Source organism: Thecamonas trahens, assembly GCF_000142905.1.
Source record: "Thecamonas trahens ATCC 50062 unplaced genomic scaffold supercont1.53, whole genome shotgun sequence".
In the NCBI taxonomy this organism is placed as follows: Eukaryota; order Apusomonadida; family Apusomonadidae; genus Thecamonas; species Thecamonas trahens.
The window spans coordinates 249893-269573 of record NW_013657627.1 but is presented as its reverse complement, the minus strand read 5'-3'; the positions used below and the strand labels follow the sequence as shown (position 1 = coordinate 269573).

General features: G+C 63.9%; 7 protein-coding genes across 7 annotated transcripts; 3 read left to right on the top strand and 4 right to left on the bottom strand.

Moving 5' to 3' along the window:
- Window positions 1-221: 221 nt before the first annotated feature.
- Window positions 222-4239, bottom strand: AMSG_09752 (uncharacterized protein; the record flags this gene model as incomplete). The annotated part of the gene is made up of 2 exons (XM_013898642.1): window positions 222-233; window positions 262-4239. 2 exons carry the CDS (start codon window positions 4237-4239, stop codon window positions 222-224), a joined length of 3990 nt encoding a protein of 1329 aa, XP_013754096.1.
- Window positions 4240-5085: 846 nt separating this feature from the next.
- Window positions 5086-5396, bottom strand: AMSG_09751 (uncharacterized protein; the record flags this gene model as incomplete). The annotated part of the gene is made up of 2 exons (XM_013898641.1): window positions 5086-5333; window positions 5372-5396. The coding sequence occupies 2 exons, from the start codon at window positions 5394-5396 to the stop codon at window positions 5086-5088; spliced, it is 273 nt and encodes a 90-aa protein (XP_013754095.1).
- Window positions 5397-5937: 541 nt separating this feature from the next.
- AMSG_09750 (uncharacterized protein) lies at window positions 5938-10842 on the top strand (the record flags this gene model as incomplete). The annotated part of the gene is made up of 1 exon (XM_013898640.1): window positions 5938-10842. The coding sequence occupies one exon, from the start codon at window positions 5938-5940 to the stop codon at window positions 10840-10842; it is 4905 nt and encodes a 1634-aa protein (XP_013754094.1).
- A 30-nt stretch (window positions 10843-10872) lies between these two features.
- On the bottom strand, window positions 10873-13187 carry AMSG_09749 (uncharacterized protein; the record flags this gene model as incomplete). Its single annotated transcript, XM_013898639.1, has 3 exons — window positions 13145-13187; window positions 10927-12599; window positions 10873-10897 (listed from the first exon to the last, which is right to left on the bottom strand). The coding sequence occupies exons 2-3, from the start codon at window positions 12597-12599 to the stop codon at window positions 10873-10875; spliced, it is 1698 nt and encodes a 565-aa protein (XP_013754093.1). The 5' UTR covers window positions 13145-13187.
- A 1270-nt stretch (window positions 13188-14457) lies between these two features.
- On the top strand, window positions 14458-15642 carry AMSG_09748 (uncharacterized protein; the record flags this gene model as incomplete). Its single annotated transcript, XM_013898638.1, has 2 exons — window positions 14458-15356; window positions 15483-15642. The coding sequence occupies 2 exons, from the start codon at window positions 14458-14460 to the stop codon at window positions 15640-15642; spliced, it is 1059 nt and encodes a 352-aa protein (XP_013754092.1).
- Window positions 15643-15867: 225 nt separating this feature from the next.
- AMSG_09747 (uncharacterized protein) lies at window positions 15868-17704 on the top strand (the record flags this gene model as incomplete). Its single annotated transcript, XM_013898637.1, has 2 exons — window positions 15868-17047; window positions 17087-17704. Exons 1-2 carry the CDS (start codon window positions 15893-15895, stop codon window positions 17702-17704), a joined length of 1773 nt encoding a protein of 590 aa, XP_013754091.1. The 5' UTR covers window positions 15868-15892.
- AMSG_09746 (DNA damage-inducible protein 1) lies at window positions 17618-19680 on the bottom strand (the record flags this gene model as incomplete). Its single annotated transcript, XM_013898636.1, has 2 exons — window positions 17618-19180; window positions 19610-19680. Coding segments are annotated over 2 exons (1534 nt in total), but the record flags the coding sequence as incomplete, so codon positions are not given.
- Window position 19681: the final 1 nt, after the last annotated feature.

Sequence of the window (19681 nt, the reverse complement as noted above, 5' to 3'; positions counted from 1 at the left end):
AGGCAGACTCGGGGGAGGAGGACTCGGCGGCGGCGGAGGACTCGGAGGAGGAGGACTCGGCGGCGGCGGTGGGGGGCTAGGCGGCGGAGGAGGAGGACTAGGCGGAGGAGGACTCGGCGGCGGCGGACTCGGCGGCGGTGGTGGACTCGGTGGGGGCGGGCTCGGCGGCGGCGGAGGTGCTGGTGGTGGTGTGGTATCGGTAATGCTCACGGTTGTGAGAGTCACACCCGCAACTGTCACCCCATCCGTTATGCTCGCCACCCGGACGACAAACGTCTCGGGTGGCGCTGACTCTGCGTGACCCTCGTACACGCCATCCTGATAAACACGCACAACTGCATTGGCCGTCTCGGTCCCCACGGGGAACACCACAGTTGGGGTCACAAGCGCAAAGTCAAATCCAGACAGAGCTGTCCCATTGACTGTCTCGAGCACGGCCACGATTTCGATCTCGGCGTCGAATCCAAGCGAGAGCGCCACGATATAGTCGACAAAGCCCGAGCTCGGCTCGCTCGCGGCCACATCACTGACGTTAAAGCTGAGAGGGGGAATCTCCTTGGGTAGAGCCACGTTGACTTCGAGACAGCAGACCTCGTTCTGCGCAAACAGCCGGATCTCCGGATCACACAGGCCAGAAGAGAGCTGCGTCGTGGAGCACGGCGCGGTAAGTGAGCATGATGGTGCCCACCACTCGTAGCTGTACTCAAGATTGGCCGTTGAGCACGAGCTGACAAAATCGGTCGTACTCAGCACCATATCATCAAAGAACACAGCTGCGTAGTCGCGCACCCCGCTTCGCCGCGAGAGATACCCACCAAACACAATCTCGCTCGCCCCGGCTGGGAGCGAGAGCGTAAAGCTCGACGTCGTCGGCGTGGACACTCCAGACGCCGTCAACTCTTCGAGCACCTGCACTCCTTCCGTGCCAACGCCGTTTCCAAAGTACACGTTGTTGACCCGGAGCAGTGCGCTGACACGCTCGCTGCCGGCATCGAGCCGGTTCGCCACCACAGAGTGCCGCACAGAGAACGTGTAGCTGCCGGCGGCTGCAAGCACAAAGTTGAGCCGGAAGCCACCAGAGAGCGAGTTGACCGTCCCCACCGCTGTGTCCGAGTAGTCACCAAGGTACACCGCGCCCGTGTTCGCAGATGTGCCGAACCCCGTGTGGTATTCGATCACAAGCGTCGGCGCTGCAGACGCGTCTCCGTTCACAGACTCAACCAGTCGGATGTTGGACGTCCCAGTCGAGAGCCCAAACACAATCGTCATAGAGTTACCGCCGCGCCATCCGCTCCGCGAGACAAGCTCTTGCACAATCGGCGCAATGTCCACACTCTGATACCGCGCGTTCGTCACAAACTCTGGCACTTCGGTCCACGTCACGGTCGCACTCGTTTGCGGGAGACTCGTAATGTAAAAGTCAGTCTCCGGAATCGAGCTGCCACTGTCGACGGCATGGCCCCAGATTGGAACATCCACCCCGGTACCCGTGTCTTGTCCGCCCCCGTTGTCACCCTCCACCTCGATGTACGCCCGCGTGATTGTTGCGCCTTGCGGGACGCCGATGCTGTCGAACGTGGTCGCCAGCGTCCACGTCCCGATCGGGAGCGTCCCCCACGAGTTCCACACCCTTCCGTCTCCCGCACGCTCAAATGCGTTGTCGTTGCCGGATGCAATCCGCGACTTGGTCGTCAGCGGGTGCCGCACACGCCCAGCAAACACCTGTCCAGTCACATCTACAGCTCCAATGTCGGCAAACAGGTCGTCGCGCACATACTCGAGCTCGTGCACTTCGTCGGGTTCAAAGTCCACGTTCACGCTCACGGCTCGCGGTGAGAGGTCAATCATGTTCGTCACGTTGCCAAAGAGCTGGCCAGAGCAAGGGTCAGCCTCCGTTCGCACTGCGCGGACCTCGGTCTCCACAATCCTCGACGTACAGCACGTGTCGTCGCTCTCAAACTCAACGTCGATCGTGTTGTTGTGGAAGAGCATCTCCGAGTAGAAGCCGCCGTTGCCAACAACTGCCACATTGGTCGAGACGGTTGTCCCGTACCAAGCCACAGAGAAAAAGTCATCCGAAGGGTTCTCTTCATCGCCCTCCTTAAATAGCACCCGGATAAAGAGCAGCTCGTTGGCGGCAAGCGCCATCGGGCTGCTTGTCTGCGGCGGTGCGTCATTGTACGAGTTCTCGTCGGCGTTGGGCAGGATGTTGAATGCAACCCGCGCCAGCGACGCCTCGTCCGGCCCGAGCCACAGCTCGACAGAGTTGTCACCCGCCACTACAAACGTGTACGTGTCGGTCTGCCCCACCCGCAGCCAGCCCGATGCCTCCACCCCGTAGTTCAGCGACGAGACGAGTGTCGCTGCGCAGGCGCCCGACGCAGGGTTGGCCTCGAGCGTGTTGAGCTCGGGATCCACACACCCGGGCGAGTGCGTCAGATAAGCGTTCGACGATGTAAGATCCGAGACCTCGGTTCCGGTCACGTCGTCGTAGACCTCGAGCAGGAGGCCTGGCCACTCGACGGGCACAGGCGCCGTGGCCCCGCAGTTCGAGTCGTCGTTGCGAATGGTGACAACCGCCCGTGACTGACGGAACTCGACCGGCGACGGCCCACCACCATTGTAGGAAATGTCAATGAAAAATTGCTCGTCGACCTCGAGCACGTTGTCCGTATTCACGTCCACACTGATCGAGTAGCAGTATGTGTTTGGCACGAGCGTCACCGTCCCGGCTGCTGCCACGTAGTCGCTGCCCGCCGACGCAGAGCCATCAACCGTGGCATAGTCGATGTCGACCGGTGCTGACACCACAGACGTGAGCACAAGCGAGACCATCACCGACACCGTCCCGGTATCGCCCTCCATCACCTCCTCGTTGAGCACATACACTGCTGCAGGCGGGCACGAGTCCGACACACCTACAGAGACGTTGAGTGGAACAGATATCGATCGCTCCACAAACGAAAACGTGTTGATGATCGCCTGGTCGCCCTTGCTCCCAGACGCAAAATTGCCCCATGCCCTAGCATTGACATTGGCCACCGCCGTCGCGTCGTACGTCGAGTTGAACCCGCAACATCCCGAATCGGTGTCTCCGGGCTGGCCGTTCGGCATGTTGACAGGCGTCGCCGGTGGGTTGATCACATCATCGTCGTTCCAGTACATGATTTGTGGCCTCGGAACTCCTTCAAAGTACGAGAACATACGCATGCCCGGGTAAATGGTCTCCACGTCAACCATAGGAAAGTGGATTTCCGCGAGAAAGACCCACACCTCACACAAGTAGTACCCGTTCGACACGGATGCTCCCGACGAGTCGGTCCCGTCCCACGTCACCTCGTTAGCCCCAGCCACCGTCGTGCCACTCAGCACCGTGTCCGAGCCGTCGACAATGTTGAATACACCGTCGCTGTTGGTATCGCACACAATCCGATACGCGCCACCCGCTGCGTCGGTGAAGAAACGGAACCGCGGGTTGACTTGCCCGCTGACAAGCGTCGTGCACTCGGTCGTGAACGCGCCGCACCCGACCGTCACGTACAGCACGTCATCAAACTCGATCGTCGGTTGCGTGTCTGCCAGCGGGATGTGGTTCGGCGGCCTGAGGTAGAGTGGGATCTCGGGCGTGATCGCATGCCCAGCCTGCGGCGACGACTTGTACGCCGGCGTGTTTGTGGCAATGCCGTTCGACGTCGCCCCAAGCTCGTACACAAACCCGGCGAGGCCCTCAAACCGAGTCTCCACTAGCTTGTTGCCAAGCGAGGTGAGGAAGACCGCCCACATCGAGACGTCGGTCGCGTCGGTCTCAGCAAACGACGCTGCCGCAAAGAACCACTGACGCGACCAGAGACGCCCGCCAACATCCATGACCAGAAGCGTGTTGTGGATGGTCACGTCCCACACATCGCCCGCGACTTGATCTGCGTTAAGCTGTAGCCGATACGCCCCGTTCTCTGTCGGTGTGTACGACGCCGGAGTAGCGCCCGACGTGAGTGTCGCCACGAGCTGCGAGTCGGACGGTCGGAAGATCGACAGCGAGTCGCGACCAAACCACCGGATCTCTTCAGAGTTAAAATCAGCCACATCGATGAACATGATTGTCTCGGAGCGGAGCGCCTGCTGGACGCCCAGAATGTCGGTTCCATCACCAGCCACCAGCAACCACTCACCACAGATCAAGGCGAGCATGACCACCGCCAGCACCACTTTGCGCATCTTCACATCTTTTCCGAGAGCCATACGAGAGGTCACACAGTCTTCGCTTTCAGACACCATCATGACCATCGGTACTCGTGATGCGCCAGTAACACTCGGTCAGCGTTGGCCACGTGTACGTATGCGTTGCGTCGGGATGGTCTGCCGTCAGCTCAATCGTTCGTTCGTTCGTTTGTTCGTTCGCTCCCTTCGTTCCCTTCAATTGTTGCTTCTTCGCTCGTTGCGTTCGCTTGTTCGCAACGCGTTCGCGCAACAAAGACGCTTCCCACCAACTCGTAGCTCTCACGTAGAGACCGTCACAGAGCTAGTAACCACCACAACCCAAACAGAAAGTAACAATGTGTTCTTCTGGAGGGAAGGGATGGGGGGGGAGAGGAGAGGAGTGATGTGGTGTGGGGTCGAAGGGGGTGGGGAGGGTGGCTTGTGCTTGGCTGCCGCCCACCGATGTGGCTGACTGTTCGAGCACGGCAGCTCAAATTGGTTGGCAATGCTTGTCATCGTTATCCATCCCTGAGCAAACAATCGTTGCCAGAACCATGGCGATGATGTACGAGCTATGGGGGTGATTGCAAGCTTGCTCCCCTTTGTGATGCGGAAGAGTGCCCGAGCTGGAGCTGGACTCGGTTGTGTTTGATGTTGGGCGGTGTCGGTCACATGGCGCAGGCCATCAGTTGGCCATTCTCGGTCAGGTCACGCTGCAGAGAGCGTCTACACGTCGGGCCTAGCTGCGGTGATGAGGCAGCGGCTCGGTCAGCTAACCCCCCCCCCCCCCCCCCTTCCCTGTCCGAGTCAGCGTCAGATGCATGAGGGTCATAGTTGTGCCGCAACAAGGTCTCGCGGCAGGCGATGTGGGCTGAGGTTGTGGGTGGGCTAAGGCGTGGCAGCGGCATGGGCATCAAACACAACATCGATGGGCGGAAACAAGTCGTTTCTGGACCATTCACGTTCGATGACCAGCGGCTGAGCGGTTGCCATGGGATTGGGGACGACGTGACCAAGGCCACTGCCATTCTTGTTGATGATGACCGAGACCGACTCGAGCGCAAGGCCCGATGCAGCCACCTCCGGCGAGGGGACGGCCAGCGCCAGCCCCTTCCCTAACACCGAGTCATCGATCTCTTCCACACGACGTGGATCAAAACACTCCCATGGATACTCATCCACATGTGGGTTACCGCCATCCCCATCCCCACCCCCACCCCCATCCCTGTCCCCGTCCCGGTCTGCAACAGAGTCGTCACTTCGCGACCTTTTTCGGCCACTCGACCTCTTCGTTCCGCCAGCCACCGCCAACATGCCCAGCCCCACCGCAAACAGCTGCTCCTCTGCCCCGCCACCACCAGCACGTGCGGCTGCCATTCGCTCTTCCGCCGTGCTCCAGTCCATGGTTGGTCGTCGAGTGAGGTGCTGTACGCCGTAAGCGGATGCACCGTTCGCGGGTGGGGGGGAAGGGGGGGAGGGGGGTAATGACGGCGATGTAGCACTCGGGCACGATGTTCTTGATCTCATCGGTTCCGATGTAGTAGAGAGTAAAGCCTTCTTCGGTGTGCCAAACCTGACGATTCTCCGTCGATGTCCATCCCGAGCCTGCCCGCCAACGACCTGCCGACGGTGGCGTGTGATCACGACGACGATCACGATCATGATCACGATCACGTCCACCACCTCTCCACCCCACCCCACCCCACCCCCCCACCCCCACCTTCCTCCACCGCGCGGGGTATGTCGACAAAGAAGCAGCTCAAGGCAGCCAAGAAGGCCCTTGCGCAGCAGGACTACCCAAGTGCGCTCTCTGCAGCTGAAGAGGTGCTTTCCCACGAACCGACCAACTACCATGCTCTGGTCTTTGCGGGCATGGCCACTGTGCGACTTGCCGAGGAAGACGGCGAGCTGACAACGACGACGACGACGACCACCGCCGCCACCGCCTCTGCCGCCTCCGCCGCCGCCACCAGCAATGACAAAAATATGTTTGCCACGGCAGATACCGTCCTCATGCCGAACGCCGACTCGACGACAGACGCCCCCACCGGCTCGTCCTCGACCACCGACTCGCCCTCGCCCTCGACCACTGGCTCGTCATCGCCCCGGATGGCGGCGGCTGTCGAGTACTATACAAGGGCTACACGCGCTCAAATGGATCTGCCTCAGGCTTGGCAGGGCCTCTTTGAGCTCTATACGCTCACCTCTAACTTTGATGGCCTCCATCCGGTCATCGATGCTCTGCTGCCGCTGCTGCCAGACTCTCCGCCAGCAAAGTACCCGGCATGGGCTGCTGTCTCGCTTGCACTGCGGCGGCAGTGGGAGGCCGCACTCGCTACCTGGGCTGACGTTGATGACGCCGACAAGGCTGCGATGGTCGACGGAGGTACCCTTCCAGCCTTTGCACCTCCGCTATTTGCGCTAGTCTCGGCTCTGCACGCCCTGGGAGGCCTCGACGACATGCTTGAGGCCGCTGTTGCGGCCTCGTCGTCAGGCACCAAGAAGAAGTCGATGATGGTCGTCGGCATGGCCTCCAAGCGCCGCGCCGCCGCCGCCAAGGCCCGCAAGAAGGTTGCCGCTCTTGCCACCGTCCTCCCCACACAGCTTCCATGCGTTCTCGAGAACCTGGTTGCTTTCCTCGCTGCCAACCACGCTCTCGTGTTACCGGCCGCCCTCCTGGCCCCGTCCGAGTGGGAGCTTGTCCAGGCGCTCGCCGTCACTGCCATTGAGCTTGCCGCACCCGATGCGCTCCCACTCCCGCGGCTCGCTGCCGCTGCTCGCCGGGTTGTCCCGCGGCTCACCGCCCAGCTCGGTGCCATCGATGCGTCGTCCCTCACCGCCGCTGACGTTCTTGCGCTCGTCAACGAGTGGGCGACTCGCCCGCCGGCCGGTCAGGCTGTCGACGCCACCGATCTCACCGCCGCGCTCGATTGTATCGCCACTGCTCTCGCTGCCGACGCGTCCGATGCTGCCCGTGTTGCGTCGTCTCTTGACGATTGCACTGCGCTTGCTGACACTGCCGAGCTGCCCAAGCCACTCGCCCGGGCGCTGACCAACCTCGGCATTCCGCACGCGTACATTGCGGTGGCGTCACGGCTGCCGGTCTCGTCGGCTAGCCTCGCAGCGTCGCTGTACAAGTCTGCGGCAACGGCTGCCGAGCGTCTTGCTGCCGCGTATGGGTCGCCGGCCGCGCAACTGCTTGCCACGCTGCAGCTCTCGCAGGCGCGCGAGCTGATCAATGGGCCTCGTCCACGGCCGGCGGCAGCCATTGCTCCGCTTACGGCGGCGCTCGCGGCTGGGCCCCATCCCGAGGCGCTCGCACTCCTTGCCTCGGCCCACTACACTCTCGGCCACTTTGCCGACGCCGCCCCACTGCTGGCACAGATTGCCGAGCCGAGCCCGGCTGAGCTCGAGGCGCTCGGCTGGTCCCACTACCAGCTCGGTGAGCTCCCGGCAGCCTCTGACGCGCTCGCCGCGAGCGTGGCTGCTGAGCCCGGCCGCGCATCGGCGCAGCTGCGGCTAGGCATCGTGTACCTCGAGCGCGGCGGTGATTTTGCCACCGAGGCGCCGTACGCACAGACTGCGCTGCTCAAGGCAGCACGACTGGACGCCAGCTCAGCCGACGCTTTTCACCACCTTGGGCGGTTCTACGCGCCGTCCAACCCCGACAAGGCCATGCGATGCTTCAAGAAGGCGCTCGCGCTCGAGCCAGACCACGCCGATGCCGCGTCGGCGCTTGCTGCCATCCTCCTCGCCGCCGACGACATGCGCGCCGTCATCGACCTCGCCCACCACACCCTCGCCCAGCGGCATGACCCCAAGTGGGCGCACCGACTCGTCGGCCTCGACCTTTTGGCACAGCTCACGCACCCACCGGCAGCTACCGGCTACACCCCCGCCGAGGAAGAGGGCCTCCTCCTTGCTGCTATGCCGCATCTCCAGCGCGCGCTGCGAATCGACCCTGACGACGCACAGCTCTGGGAGACCCTCGCCTTTGCCTACTGGCGATCCGGCAAGTACGCGGCCGCACTCAAGGTGGTGAGCCACCTCCGCGAGAGCCCGGGCCTCGGATCCGACCTTGCCCGGTTCATCGAAGCCTCACTTTGTGCCATCCTCGACATGCGCGCGCAGGCCGAGACTGTCTTTGCCTCGCTCCTCCGCGACGCACCCGACTTTGCGCCGGGCCTCCTCGGCTACGCCTCGTTCCTCATCACTGCCGCCCGCCGGTACACGGCCTCGCCGTTTGCGCCACAGTTTGCGGCAGCGTCGGCCGCCCTGACCAAGGCTGCTGACCTTGCCCGCACCGCCGCTGTCCTCGTTCCCACCTTGGTCCTCCCGCGCAAGCTACTTGGAGATGCGGCGCTGGGTCTTGCGCGCATTGTCAAGACCTCTGACGCGACCACAGCTGCAGCCCAGCTGCGCCGCGCCTCGCGTGCGTATGCCACTGCGCTACGCGCCGCGCCAGGCACCGGGATGCTCTGGCATGACCTCGCCGTGGCGAGCGGTGTGGAGGAGCCGTTGGCCGCCGCAGCTGTGCTTGAGCCGAGTGCGTATACAGTTCCTGCGGCTCGCGGCGTCCTGCTCGCTGCGACCGACACGCTCGCAGCGCAGTCAGCACTCGCAGAGGCGACAGCCAAGGCTGGTCGGGTGCCGGACGTGAGTGTGGCGTCCAACTTGGCGGTTGTTGGTGCCCTCAACTACGCCGCCGGCATGGTCGACGCCCAAGGTGTCGTCCGTCAGCTCGCGGCGGTTCAGGTCGCTGATCCCGAGTCGTCGCTTCCGTGGACGCTTCGTGCCGCCGCCGGCATCGAGTGCTCCTCGGTTACCGAAGTCCACAAGGCGCTGCAGGCGGCAGCACTGGCCGGCGTCCGCCCGCGCGAGGCGGGCTTTTACGCGCACACTCTCGAGCCGTACCCGGCCTACGCAGCATCGGTTCTCGCTGCAGGAAGCCAGTACCTCAAGGTCGCACCCAACTGCGCGGCGAGCCACGCGCTGGTGGGCCGGCAGCGCGAGTTGCGCAACGAGCCGGGCCTCGCGCTCCCGCACTACATGGCGGCCGTGGCCCAGGCACGCAATGTTGCTCCCGAAGTTGGCGGTGGCCTCGTCCTCAACGCAGCGCGGGCAGCAGTGGCGGCCGGCGCGCCGATGGAGGCGTTGGCGCTGCTTGACGCACTCGACGCCGGGACGGCTGTTCCGGGCTACACGTCGGTGTCGGTCTGGCCGCTGCGGCTCCGCGGCCTCGCTCTCTACCACGCCGGACGGCACCAAGAGGCGATTGCGGCGTATCAGGCGGCGTATGCTGGCGGGCGGCCCGAGGAGCAAGCGGACGTTGCCGTGGAACTTGCAAAGGTTGCCTTTGCGCTCGACAACGTGCCAGTGGCAACGCAGTACCTCGAGCTCGTCCTCAGTAGCTCTCCCCAACACGTGCTGGCAGCGGCGACGCTCGCAGAGATCCTGGCGTGCACCGGGGCGTACGAAAAGGCGCAGGCCATGGCGGCGCGACTGCGTGGGACCGGCCAAAGCCTCGAGCCTGCTGGCTATGTTCTGATGGCGAACATTGCGGCGGCGGCCGGCGACGCCCGGGCCGCGTCGCGGTTTGTGCAGTACGCTCTCCACGTAGACCCGAGCAATGCCGGGAGCTGGAACGCGCTCGCCAAGCTGTGGATGCATACCGAGCTTGGGCAGGCCGGGCGGGCGGTGCGGGTGGTGGCGGTGGCGACGGCGACGGCAGCCAAGTTGCCGGCGAGCCGGAGCCAGGCACTCGAGCAGCTGTCGCTTGCGGCGACGGCGCGGCTGCACCGCGGGCTCTCGCCCACAGCTGGCGTGCGCTACGGCGATGTCACCGCGCTCCGTGCCGCGCTTAACGAAGCGTACTCGCTAGCGACGCGGATGGTGCGGCTCGATCCCGAGTCGTGGCACGCATGGCTGGTGCTAGCGACAGCGCTGCGTGCACGCGCGGTCGCTGGCTGTGGCGAGCCGCTAGCGCCCGGGCGGGTGCGTGCAACGCTCGACCGCGCGTGTCAGCTGGCAAGCCAGAGTCGCGGCTCGCAGCAGCCGCTGGCGCTGACCTCGATGGCGCTGGCGTCGCACCTCCTCACCGAGTACGTTGCGACCGACTCGTGCATTCCGGGCCTGCTGCAAGAGGGCGTGAACGCGGCGTCGGTGGCACTGGGTGTGTATGGGCAGGAGAGCCCTCAGGCTGCGCCAGCGATGGTGCTGCTCGGCCGGGCCCGGCTGATGCTGGGCGATGTCGCGGCGGCACGCGAGTCGCTGCTTGCTGCGCTGCGTGTCGATCCGCAACACATGCGAGCATGGGAGGCGCTGGGCACAGTGTACGGGGTGATGGGCGCGCCTGCCGCGGCGGAAAAGGCGTTCCGACAGGCCATGCGGTTTGCGCAGGCTGGCGCCGGGCGAGTTGTCCCGCTCCTCCGCGCGGTCCTGGTCCATCTGCAGGCCGGCGACCTAGATGCGGCCCGCGGGCCGCTGAAGGAGGCGGTCAAGCGCGAGAAGAAGTCGCCGCTGGTGGCTCTGTTCAAAGGTGCGGTGCTGCTCGGCGACGGGCAGGGCCAGCAGGCACGCGAGGCGCTGCAGACAGCGCTGGCAGCCAACGCTGGTCTCGAGGCTGTTGTCGACGGACTCCTCTGAGGCGAAGCGGCGGCTCAGTAAAGGTTTACCTCAAAGAACGGGTTTGTCGACGGGGCTGACGTCGGTGGCGGGGCGGGCTTGGACGGCGCGTCGAAAGAGACGAGGCCGTCGAACGGATCCGGCGGCGGCGGGCCAGTGGGAACTGGCGGCTCGGCGGCCTGCTGCTGTTGCTGACCACCAAAGCCGGCAGCACCAAAGCCGGCGGTGCCGCCGAAGCCCTGCTGCTGCTGATGCTGCTGCTGCTGCTGCTGCTGCTGCTGACCACCAAAGCCACCAGCGCCAAAGCCGGCGGCGCCGCCAAAGCCCTGCTGCTGCTGCTGCTGCTGCTGCTGCTGCTGCTGCATGAGCATCTGCTGGCTCATCGCCAGCTGGTACTGCTGGACAACCATCTGCTGGAGCATCTGGACCTGCTGTTGCGTCATGCGGGTGGGGTCGAGGCCGTTGGCCTGGGCCATAGAGAGCATCATTTGCCGGAGCTGCTGCGGCTGGAGCGGCGGGATGGCGGGCATGGCTTGGGCAGCGGGCGCCGGCGCGGGCGTGGGCGCCGGGGCGGGAGCGGGAGCTGGCGCGGCGCCAAAGCCTGCAAAGCCGTGAGCCGCCTGCGGTGCCGGCGCCGCAGCTCCGGTGGACATGCCAGAGAAGGCCGAGGCGAGTGAGGCCATCTGGCCACCTGCGGTCGGAGCAGCGGCCGGTGCAGCGGCCGGCGCGCCAAAGGCGGCAAACCCGGCAGAGGCAGCAGGGGCACCAAACGGCGCGCCGCCGAAGCCTGCAGGGGCTGCGGCGGTAGCCGGTGGCGAGGCCGCAAAGAGCGCCATGATGTCTGACGTCGACGACTTGGTCGGCTTTTGCTCGGGTGCGGGCTCGGCAGGCGCGGAGAAAGCGTCCATCCACGACGACGATGACGCGGGAGCGGGAGCGGGAGCAGGAGCGGCAGCCGGAGCGGCGGCGGCAGGGGCGGCAGTCTGGGCCTGGGCCTGGGCCTGAGCCTGGGCCTGAGCCTGAGCCTGGGCCTGGGCCTGGGCCTGAGCATCGGCCTGAGCCTGGGCCTGAGCCTGAGCCTGAGCCTGGGCGCGGGCCTGAGCCTCAGCTTGAGCGCGGGCCTGGGCCTCGGCCTGGGCGCGAGCCTCGGCCTCTGCGCGCTCGAGCTCGTCATCTGCGGGCGGCGGAGCGTAGAAGCGCTTGCGGTCAAAGACCTCTGTGATAAAGGCCTTGACACGGGCAGGCGGGGTCTTGGAGTCGGGCAGGCTCTGGGTGTAGTTGGCAAGGTAGGTGGCACGGGCCATGTCGTTACCGCCGGCATGGAGCTGGTCGATCTCGGTGTCGGAAAAGGTGGACATGGAGACGCCCTTGACCCGGTGCTGGAGCTGGCGATGGAGCGAGGAGCAGTTGGTGCAGACAAAGACGGCAAAGGGGAAGACGAGGTAGATGGGGTTCGGCGCGGAGCAGTCAAAGCAGGTGCGATTACCTGTCTCGCGGGCAAAGCTCTTGACAAACTTTTCGCGAGCCTTCTTCTCACGCGTTGTCAGCTTCTTCTTGCCGCCATACGTCGCCGGCTTGGCGAGCTTGGTCCCGCGAACCGTGGTACGGGTGCGCGCGGCAGTGACCGGAGCAGCCGTCTTTGGCACTGTGGCGGCGGCCGGCGGCGCACTCTGGCGGCGTGATGACGAGTCGAGGCACGAGTTGACATGAACCTCCATCGAGACGTCCGACGGGACGTAAGATGAGCAGACCGGACAGAGGCGGTCAGACGATGACATCTGAGCATGTCGGCATCGATGGACGGCATCGAATTGTCAAACGTCGCAGTGTCACAAGAAGATGTACAGGTGTTACACGCGGACATGCGCGGGAAAGGAGGTGCGGCAGGCAGGAAGACAGGCAGGTGGGTGGGCGGGCGGGTGGGCGGGCGGGTTGGGTGAGAGAGCGTCAGGCGGGGCGGCGGGGGGTGGCGGGAGGGGCGAGGGGGGGGGGGGGGGGGGGGACACAGACCGGGATAACGAGGGGAGTGAGCAGAGTAAGTGCATGCATTTTTGTATGGGTAACAACGATTCCTAACCCCGCCTCCCTATCTACTTTGTACACCTGTATTTCATGTAGCCCGTGCGGTGGAGCATGTGGCAGGTGTGCGACATGGTGGGCATGTCGCCTCCCGAAAGAACCAAAATTCGCCGCTGTTGCCACCACCATGTCGCGGTCGCCGCCATGCCGCATGTGGCTGGCCATGGGGAAGAGGGCGGGAGGGGGTAGCTATGGAGACAGCTACACTGAATAGTCGCAGAAGGGGGAAGGGGGGAGAACATACCTCGGGCGTGTGGCGTGTGGTCAACCCTTGCTTGACTCGAGCGGGCGAGGAGTGGGCGTGCGTCTGCCCAGCCTTGGTGTGATCGATCATGATTGTGACCGTATTTGAGCCCATAATCATCATCATCATCATCATCATCATCATCATCATCATCATCATCATCAATATCATCATCATCATCATCATCATCATCATCATCATCATCATCATCATCATCATCATCATCATCATCATCATCATGTTCGTTGTTCGCCACTGTCAATGAGTGGCTTCTCTGACATGATCGTCTGTCCGCAGTTGGTGGAAGGCCCGACAGGTGGTGGTAAGCATTGATCATCAGTGGTGATGATGTCATGGTGGTGGGAGTGATGGTTGGAGGGTGATGGCGTAAGGAGGTGGCCATGGATGGTGTTGATGGTGTGCAGGCAGAGCGGCGGGTGAGTCGTGTCCGCCATCAGGCCATGGCTAGGTATCAGGGCATGAGGACGAGACAAGACAAGAGATAACCACGGTTTGATGGCCGATACCACCGGCATGATCAAGTGGGAATGGTGGCAGCTGGGTGACGGTCGAGGATGAGGATGCAAGTGAGCAATGAGCGTGATGAGAGGGAGTCCGGGCGGAGAGCCATGCGCTTTGGTACACTGGCCAACCAGCCACCCCCGTCTCACCCAAACCAACGCCATGGCGTAGCTGCACATGCGTTCTGACAATATCGCCCACTCCTGGATCCATTCAATCACGCACGGCTACCAACAACGGTTGGCCCAAGGCTGGCGGCAGCATGCCAGCTGGTGCAGGGAAGACTGATGCGGTCGTCTGCCAGTAGCCACAAGTGCATTGGATGATCCTCCCCGCCATCAATCTGTAGCACATAGCCCTCGCACGCAAGAGCCCCGATACCAGTACCGATATCCAAACTCATTCCCCCCGCTGTACCCCCCGCAGAGTGCACAGGCAAGGGCAAGTCGATGTATATTTTTCTTCGCGCATGAGTACTCTTTCATTACCTTTTTACCACAATTCACGCACAGCCTCGCTCGCTAGCTCAATTGCTCCACAGGCCACACAACGGCCACCCAACGGCATCCACTTCTCTCGAGCACTTTTCATACATCATGTCTCACTCCTCATGGGTGGCGTTTGCCGTTGGCGTCGTTATTGCAGCTGCTTTCGTGCTGCAGCATGAGCGCGTGGAAGCAATAGCTGAGCTGAGTGGTTGGGCCAACGTGCAGCGGTTTGGCTTTACGCAGTCGACCAATGTAGCCTGGAACGATCCGAGTGTGCTGAAGACGAGTGATGGGACGTGGCACATGTGGGCGAGCCATCCAAAGACGCCTGTCTTTGGCAAGCCTGTCGAGCCGTACTATCTGACGTCAACCGATGACGGCGCGAGCTGGACCATCGAGAACGGCGGTGCGCCTGTGATCGAAGTCGGTGGTACGGGCTCGTATGACGAGGCTGCTGCGGAGACGCCCAGCGTGGCGTACTTCTCCGGCGATGGCAAGTACCACATGTATTACACTGCTCAAGAGGATGCACTCGACGTGACGACGTGGTCCATCGGCCACGCTGTGAGCGCGTCGCCGGCAGGGCCGTGGATCAAGGATGCCTCACCAGTCATCACTCGCAACTCGGCTGGCATTGGTTCGTTTGTGGTGGCAGAGCCCGGGGTGGTCGAGTCCAACGGCGAGCTGCTTGTCTTCTTCACTTCGGTCGTGGGATTCCCGTCGCCAGCGCCGATGAACACCCAGTACGACATCGCCTTGGCGACCTCGACCAACGGCACGCACTTTACAGGGCACAAGGTTGTCCTGAACCAGGACGCAACCATCTGGACCCGCGGCGACGGCTACATTGGGTTTTCCACCCCGGCGCCGGCCATCATCAACGGCCTCGTGTATCTCTTCCACGACGTGTACAAGGCCGGCCAAGTCGCCGGCTGCTCGTCGCAGGAGACGACACAGGCCGCAGTCAGCTATGCTCACGCCGCATCGCCCGCAGCCACCTTTACGCCCGCAGCCGCGCCCATCTATCGCCGGTCCGACTTTCTCTGGTCCGCATGCGAGCTTCGCGCCGGCAACGCCATCATCAACGGTGACAAGATAGTTCTCTTCATCGCAGGGCAGAACGTCTCGTCCGACTTCAACACCATCGAGTATGGTGTAGCCATGGCTGAGGCCCCGCTCCCGCCGCCGCCATCGCCGCCGCCGTCACCACCGCAGCCGCCATCGCCGCCGCCATCGCCGCCGCCACCGCCGCCTCCCCCCGTGGCCACTGCTCCTCCACCCTCACCGTCGCCCGCCGCTACCGCCGGGGCGCAGGGTGGGAGTCCGAGCTCCAATTCCGACAGCGGCAGCCTCGCCAAGGTTGCCCCTGTTGCCGGTGCTGCCATCGCCGGTATCGCCATCATCGCCGTTGTCGCCCTTGTCATTATCCGCCGCCGCCGCGGTTCGCCTTCGAGCACTACGCCCGATTCGTCTGTCCCGCTCGCGTAGCTTTGACCGCGTCGATCCCCCCAACAACAACAACAACAACAGCATTGATCATACCCCCATCAACAACCCCCCAACAACAACAACATTAATCATACCCCCATCAATAACCCCCCGCACCCACCGATCTCCCACGTGTCAGGCCAACGTGCCCCGTTCCTGCGAACACCTCTCTCCCACCCCTCCCCCCCCCCCCCCGCCCCGCCCCCCTCCATAGCCGTAACCATAGCCATAGGCAGGCACCCCGTCACCGATGATCAAGTCATTCCGCAAACGACGCAAGCGGAAGAAGGCTGATGCAGCACGTGCGCTGTCTGTGTTCGGCCGACCTCTGCATGAGCTCTACCTCGCAGAGAGTCAGCCGGCTACCACCACGTCTGGCAAGAGGAGCAAGAGCAAGTCAGTGGGAGACAGAGCTGATACTGGTGACAATGGACTTGGGCATGGGCATGGGCATGGGCATGGGCATGGTCCTGGTGGCAGTGGTCGGGGCATGACAAGCGAGTCGATCACAAAGTGGGAGGAGGAGGAGCACCCGATGTGGCTGCCTCGGGTACCACGCAAGCTCATTGCGCTACTTCAGAGTCGGGATGGGGCGCTGGAGACAAAGGGTCTGTTCAGACTCTCAGCTTCGGCTTCGGCCATCAAGGCCACAAAGACAGAGCTGGATACCTCGAATGGAACCGCGGACATTGCCAACATTGATGAGCATACCGCTGCTGCCCTCCTCAAGATGTTCTTCAGAGAGCTACCGGATCCGCTCATCCCTGCTCGTCTCTATGATGATGTGGTGGCGAGTGTCCGTGCGGATGAGCCCATTGCTGCACTCGGTTCTGTACTCGAGCGACTGTCGCCGAGACGGATGGTCATCCTCCGCGCCCTCATCGCCTTTCTTCGCCAGGTCGCCAGCCACGAAGCCGCAAACTCAATGGGCGCCGCAAACCTGGCCCTTGTCTTTGCGCCAAACCTGCTGCGCGGACTGGGCGATGCCGATGATCCGCTGGCCTCGGTGGCTACCATGGGCCAGGCCAACAAGGCCGTTGAACTGTTCATCGTTCACTTTGATGACCTCTTCCCTGTTCCCGACTCGGCGCATGAGCTTAGTGTCGCGGCCAAGCGCACTCGCACCCGCACACGAGTCCGGGTCCGCAAGCGCTCCAAGCGCGGCCTTTCACCCGCGGCCAAGACTGCTGCTCATGTCAGCATTCCGGACAAGCCGCTTCCTGCACCACCCAAGCCGGCGCCACCCACCTTCCCGTTGCCCGAGCCCGCCCCACCCGAGCCGACGTCGCCCGCGGCCGCCCCACCCGAGCCGGCATCGCCCGAGCCGGCATCGCCCGAGCCGGCGTCGCCCGAGCGACCGGTGCTCCCGCCGCGGCCAGTCGCAGCCGCTCCGCAGCCCAAGGCCGTACAACCCAGGCCGTTGCCGCACCGTCCAGCGCCCAAGCCACTCCCACAACGCCCGGCACCCAAGCCAGACCCGAGACCCGCGCCAGCGCCGGAGCTCGCGCCAGCGCCAGTGCCAGCGCCAGTGCCAGCGCCAGTGCAGACGCCCGTGTCAGAGACGCCACCGATCACAACTGCAACCACGCCGCAGTCCGAGCCACTGCCTAAGCGGGCGGCGCCACTGCCCAAGCGGGCGGCGCCGCTGCCACCGCTGCCAGCACGGCCCAAGGCTGCTCCGGCGCCAGCATCGGATCCTGCGCTGGTCAACCACGACCACGACGATGGAAGTGATAGCTCGTCGTCTGGTGTGTTTTCCGTCTCGACAACGGGCTCGATCACCCTCTCGCCTTCGCCAGAGAAGAGCGTGCTGCCGCTGCCTCCGGGTCGCCCTGCGGTGATGTCGGGCGGCAATGACAGCGAGTACGAGTACTACTCATACTGGTCGTACTCGGACGTCGACGACGATGCGGCGGCGGCGTCGTCGACACCGGCGCGGATTGCGACCACGGCCGGGGTAGCGGTAGTCGGCAGCCCGTCGTTTGACTTTTACTCGTACTCGTACTACTCGGACGAGGATGAGAATGCTGACATGGCGGCGGACGGTGGTTCCGGTGTGTAGCCGGTCGGCCCGCTTACTGCGAAGCAAAGAGGAGATTAGCGGCAAAAGCCTCGTCGCCGCCGGTCTGTTGCAAGGCCGCGACGGCCTGCTCGCGAGTAAAGCCGAGCGCCATGACCCTTGCAATGGCATCGTCAGAGATCTCGACGCTCCCGCTGGCAGTTGCGGACGAGGTCGAGGTTGTGGTGGTGGTGGTGGTGGTGTCCATGGCTGCGCGGCCCGAGTCGATGGCCGGATTAGGCGCGTCCTTGCGGAGAGCGTGGATGTCGGCCTCGGAAAGGAAGGGCACTTCGGCGTCGCCGATGCGGAGGACGTCGGCACGGAGGTCGATGCAGCACTCGTGGCGGCGGAGGTTGTCGAGGCCGAGTAGGAAGTCGACGCCGTCCGACTTGAGGACGGTGAACGAGGAGGTAAGGTGCTTGCCGGCAATGGTAATGGGCGCGGCGTGAACGCGCCCGGCGATGGGCGCCGAGCCGACGCCAACAGCGGTGCCTGCGAACCGAGTGTCAATGAGCCGCATGATGCCGCAGCGCTCGGCGCAGGCCTCGGACATGATGGTCGACTGGGCACCCGAATCGACAAGTGCCTGGACCGGTACGCCGTTGACCTCGCAGTTGATGCGGAGGAGGTAGACGGAGCCAAAGGCCTCTGGATTGTGCTCCATGGCCTGAGCAAGGTTGTTTTCGACATTGCGCTGGCGGATCTGCTCTTCAAGCTCGCGCTGGGCCTCGACATCAAACGGATTGGCGGCAATGCGGGCCTCGAGGTCGCGGATTTTCTTAGCGGCGGCCTGCGAGGAGCGGATAAAGCGCTCTACCTCGTCGACTTGGTTCTCGAGGACAAGCTGGGCGAGCTGCGGGTTGGACGACGAAAGACGCATGAGAAAGTCCGGCGAGGCCTTGACATACTCGATAAACTCGGTGGCAGTGTAGTACTGGCCCTCGACCTGGATGCGGACTTGGCCGTCGTCTGGGAGCGGTGGAGGCGCTGTGGTGGCGCCGAGCGCCATGGCCGAGCCGCTCGACGGCGGCGGCGCTGACGGGTTGTTCTGGAAGAATGAGCGCATGGCAGCAGCCATTTGATCGCGGCGGGCGGCGGCTGGGTCGCTTGTCGCCGGGGAGGCGCCCGGGCCCGCGACGGCGGCGGGAGCGGCGGGAGCGGGAGCAGGCGGTGGGGCGCCGCCGCCGCCAAACGATGCCAGCATGTTGGCCATCTGGTCAGCAGAGAACATCTGACCAGCGGCAGCGGGTGGAGCCGGTGTGGCCGACGACGCAGGCGACCGCTGCATCAGAACAACATCGTTGTCAGCAATGCCGGCATCAGCGAGGGTGGAGGAATCCGACAACGGACGGCCGTTGAACATGCATGTTAGCTCGAGCAGTGGGATGGAAAGCTGGATAGCGGCGAGGGCCTTGAGCGACTCGATGGTCTCTGAGGCGCTCACCTCGATGGTGGCGATGTCGCCGGTCTCGGTGGTGACTGCGTACCCGCCACAGGTCGCACACAGATCACCCACACATCAGCCACAGGTCGCACACGGATCATCCGCACACCAGCGAAAGGTCGCGCACCAGCCACAGGTCGCACACCAGCCACAGGTTGCACACGGATCACCCGCACATCAGCCACAGGTCGCACACGGATCAGCCGCGCACCAGCCACAGGTCGCACACCAGCAACAGGTCGCACACGGATCAGCCGCGCACCAGCCACAGGTCGCACACCAGCAACAGGTCGCACACCAGCCACAGATAACACACCAGCCACAGGTCGTACATCGGCCGCAGATCACCCATGCCCACCATCCATTGTTCCACTGCGTGAGTACCTGCGCCAGAGGAGGTCGCACTTGGGGGGAACAGAGGGGGGGGGGGGGGGATGACAAAGACGGGCGGGGGACACACATACCGACTACACGCATGCGGTTCAGCAGGTATGCGTTGGGACGGGTGCGAGGAGTAGACGGTCCTTTGGGCATGC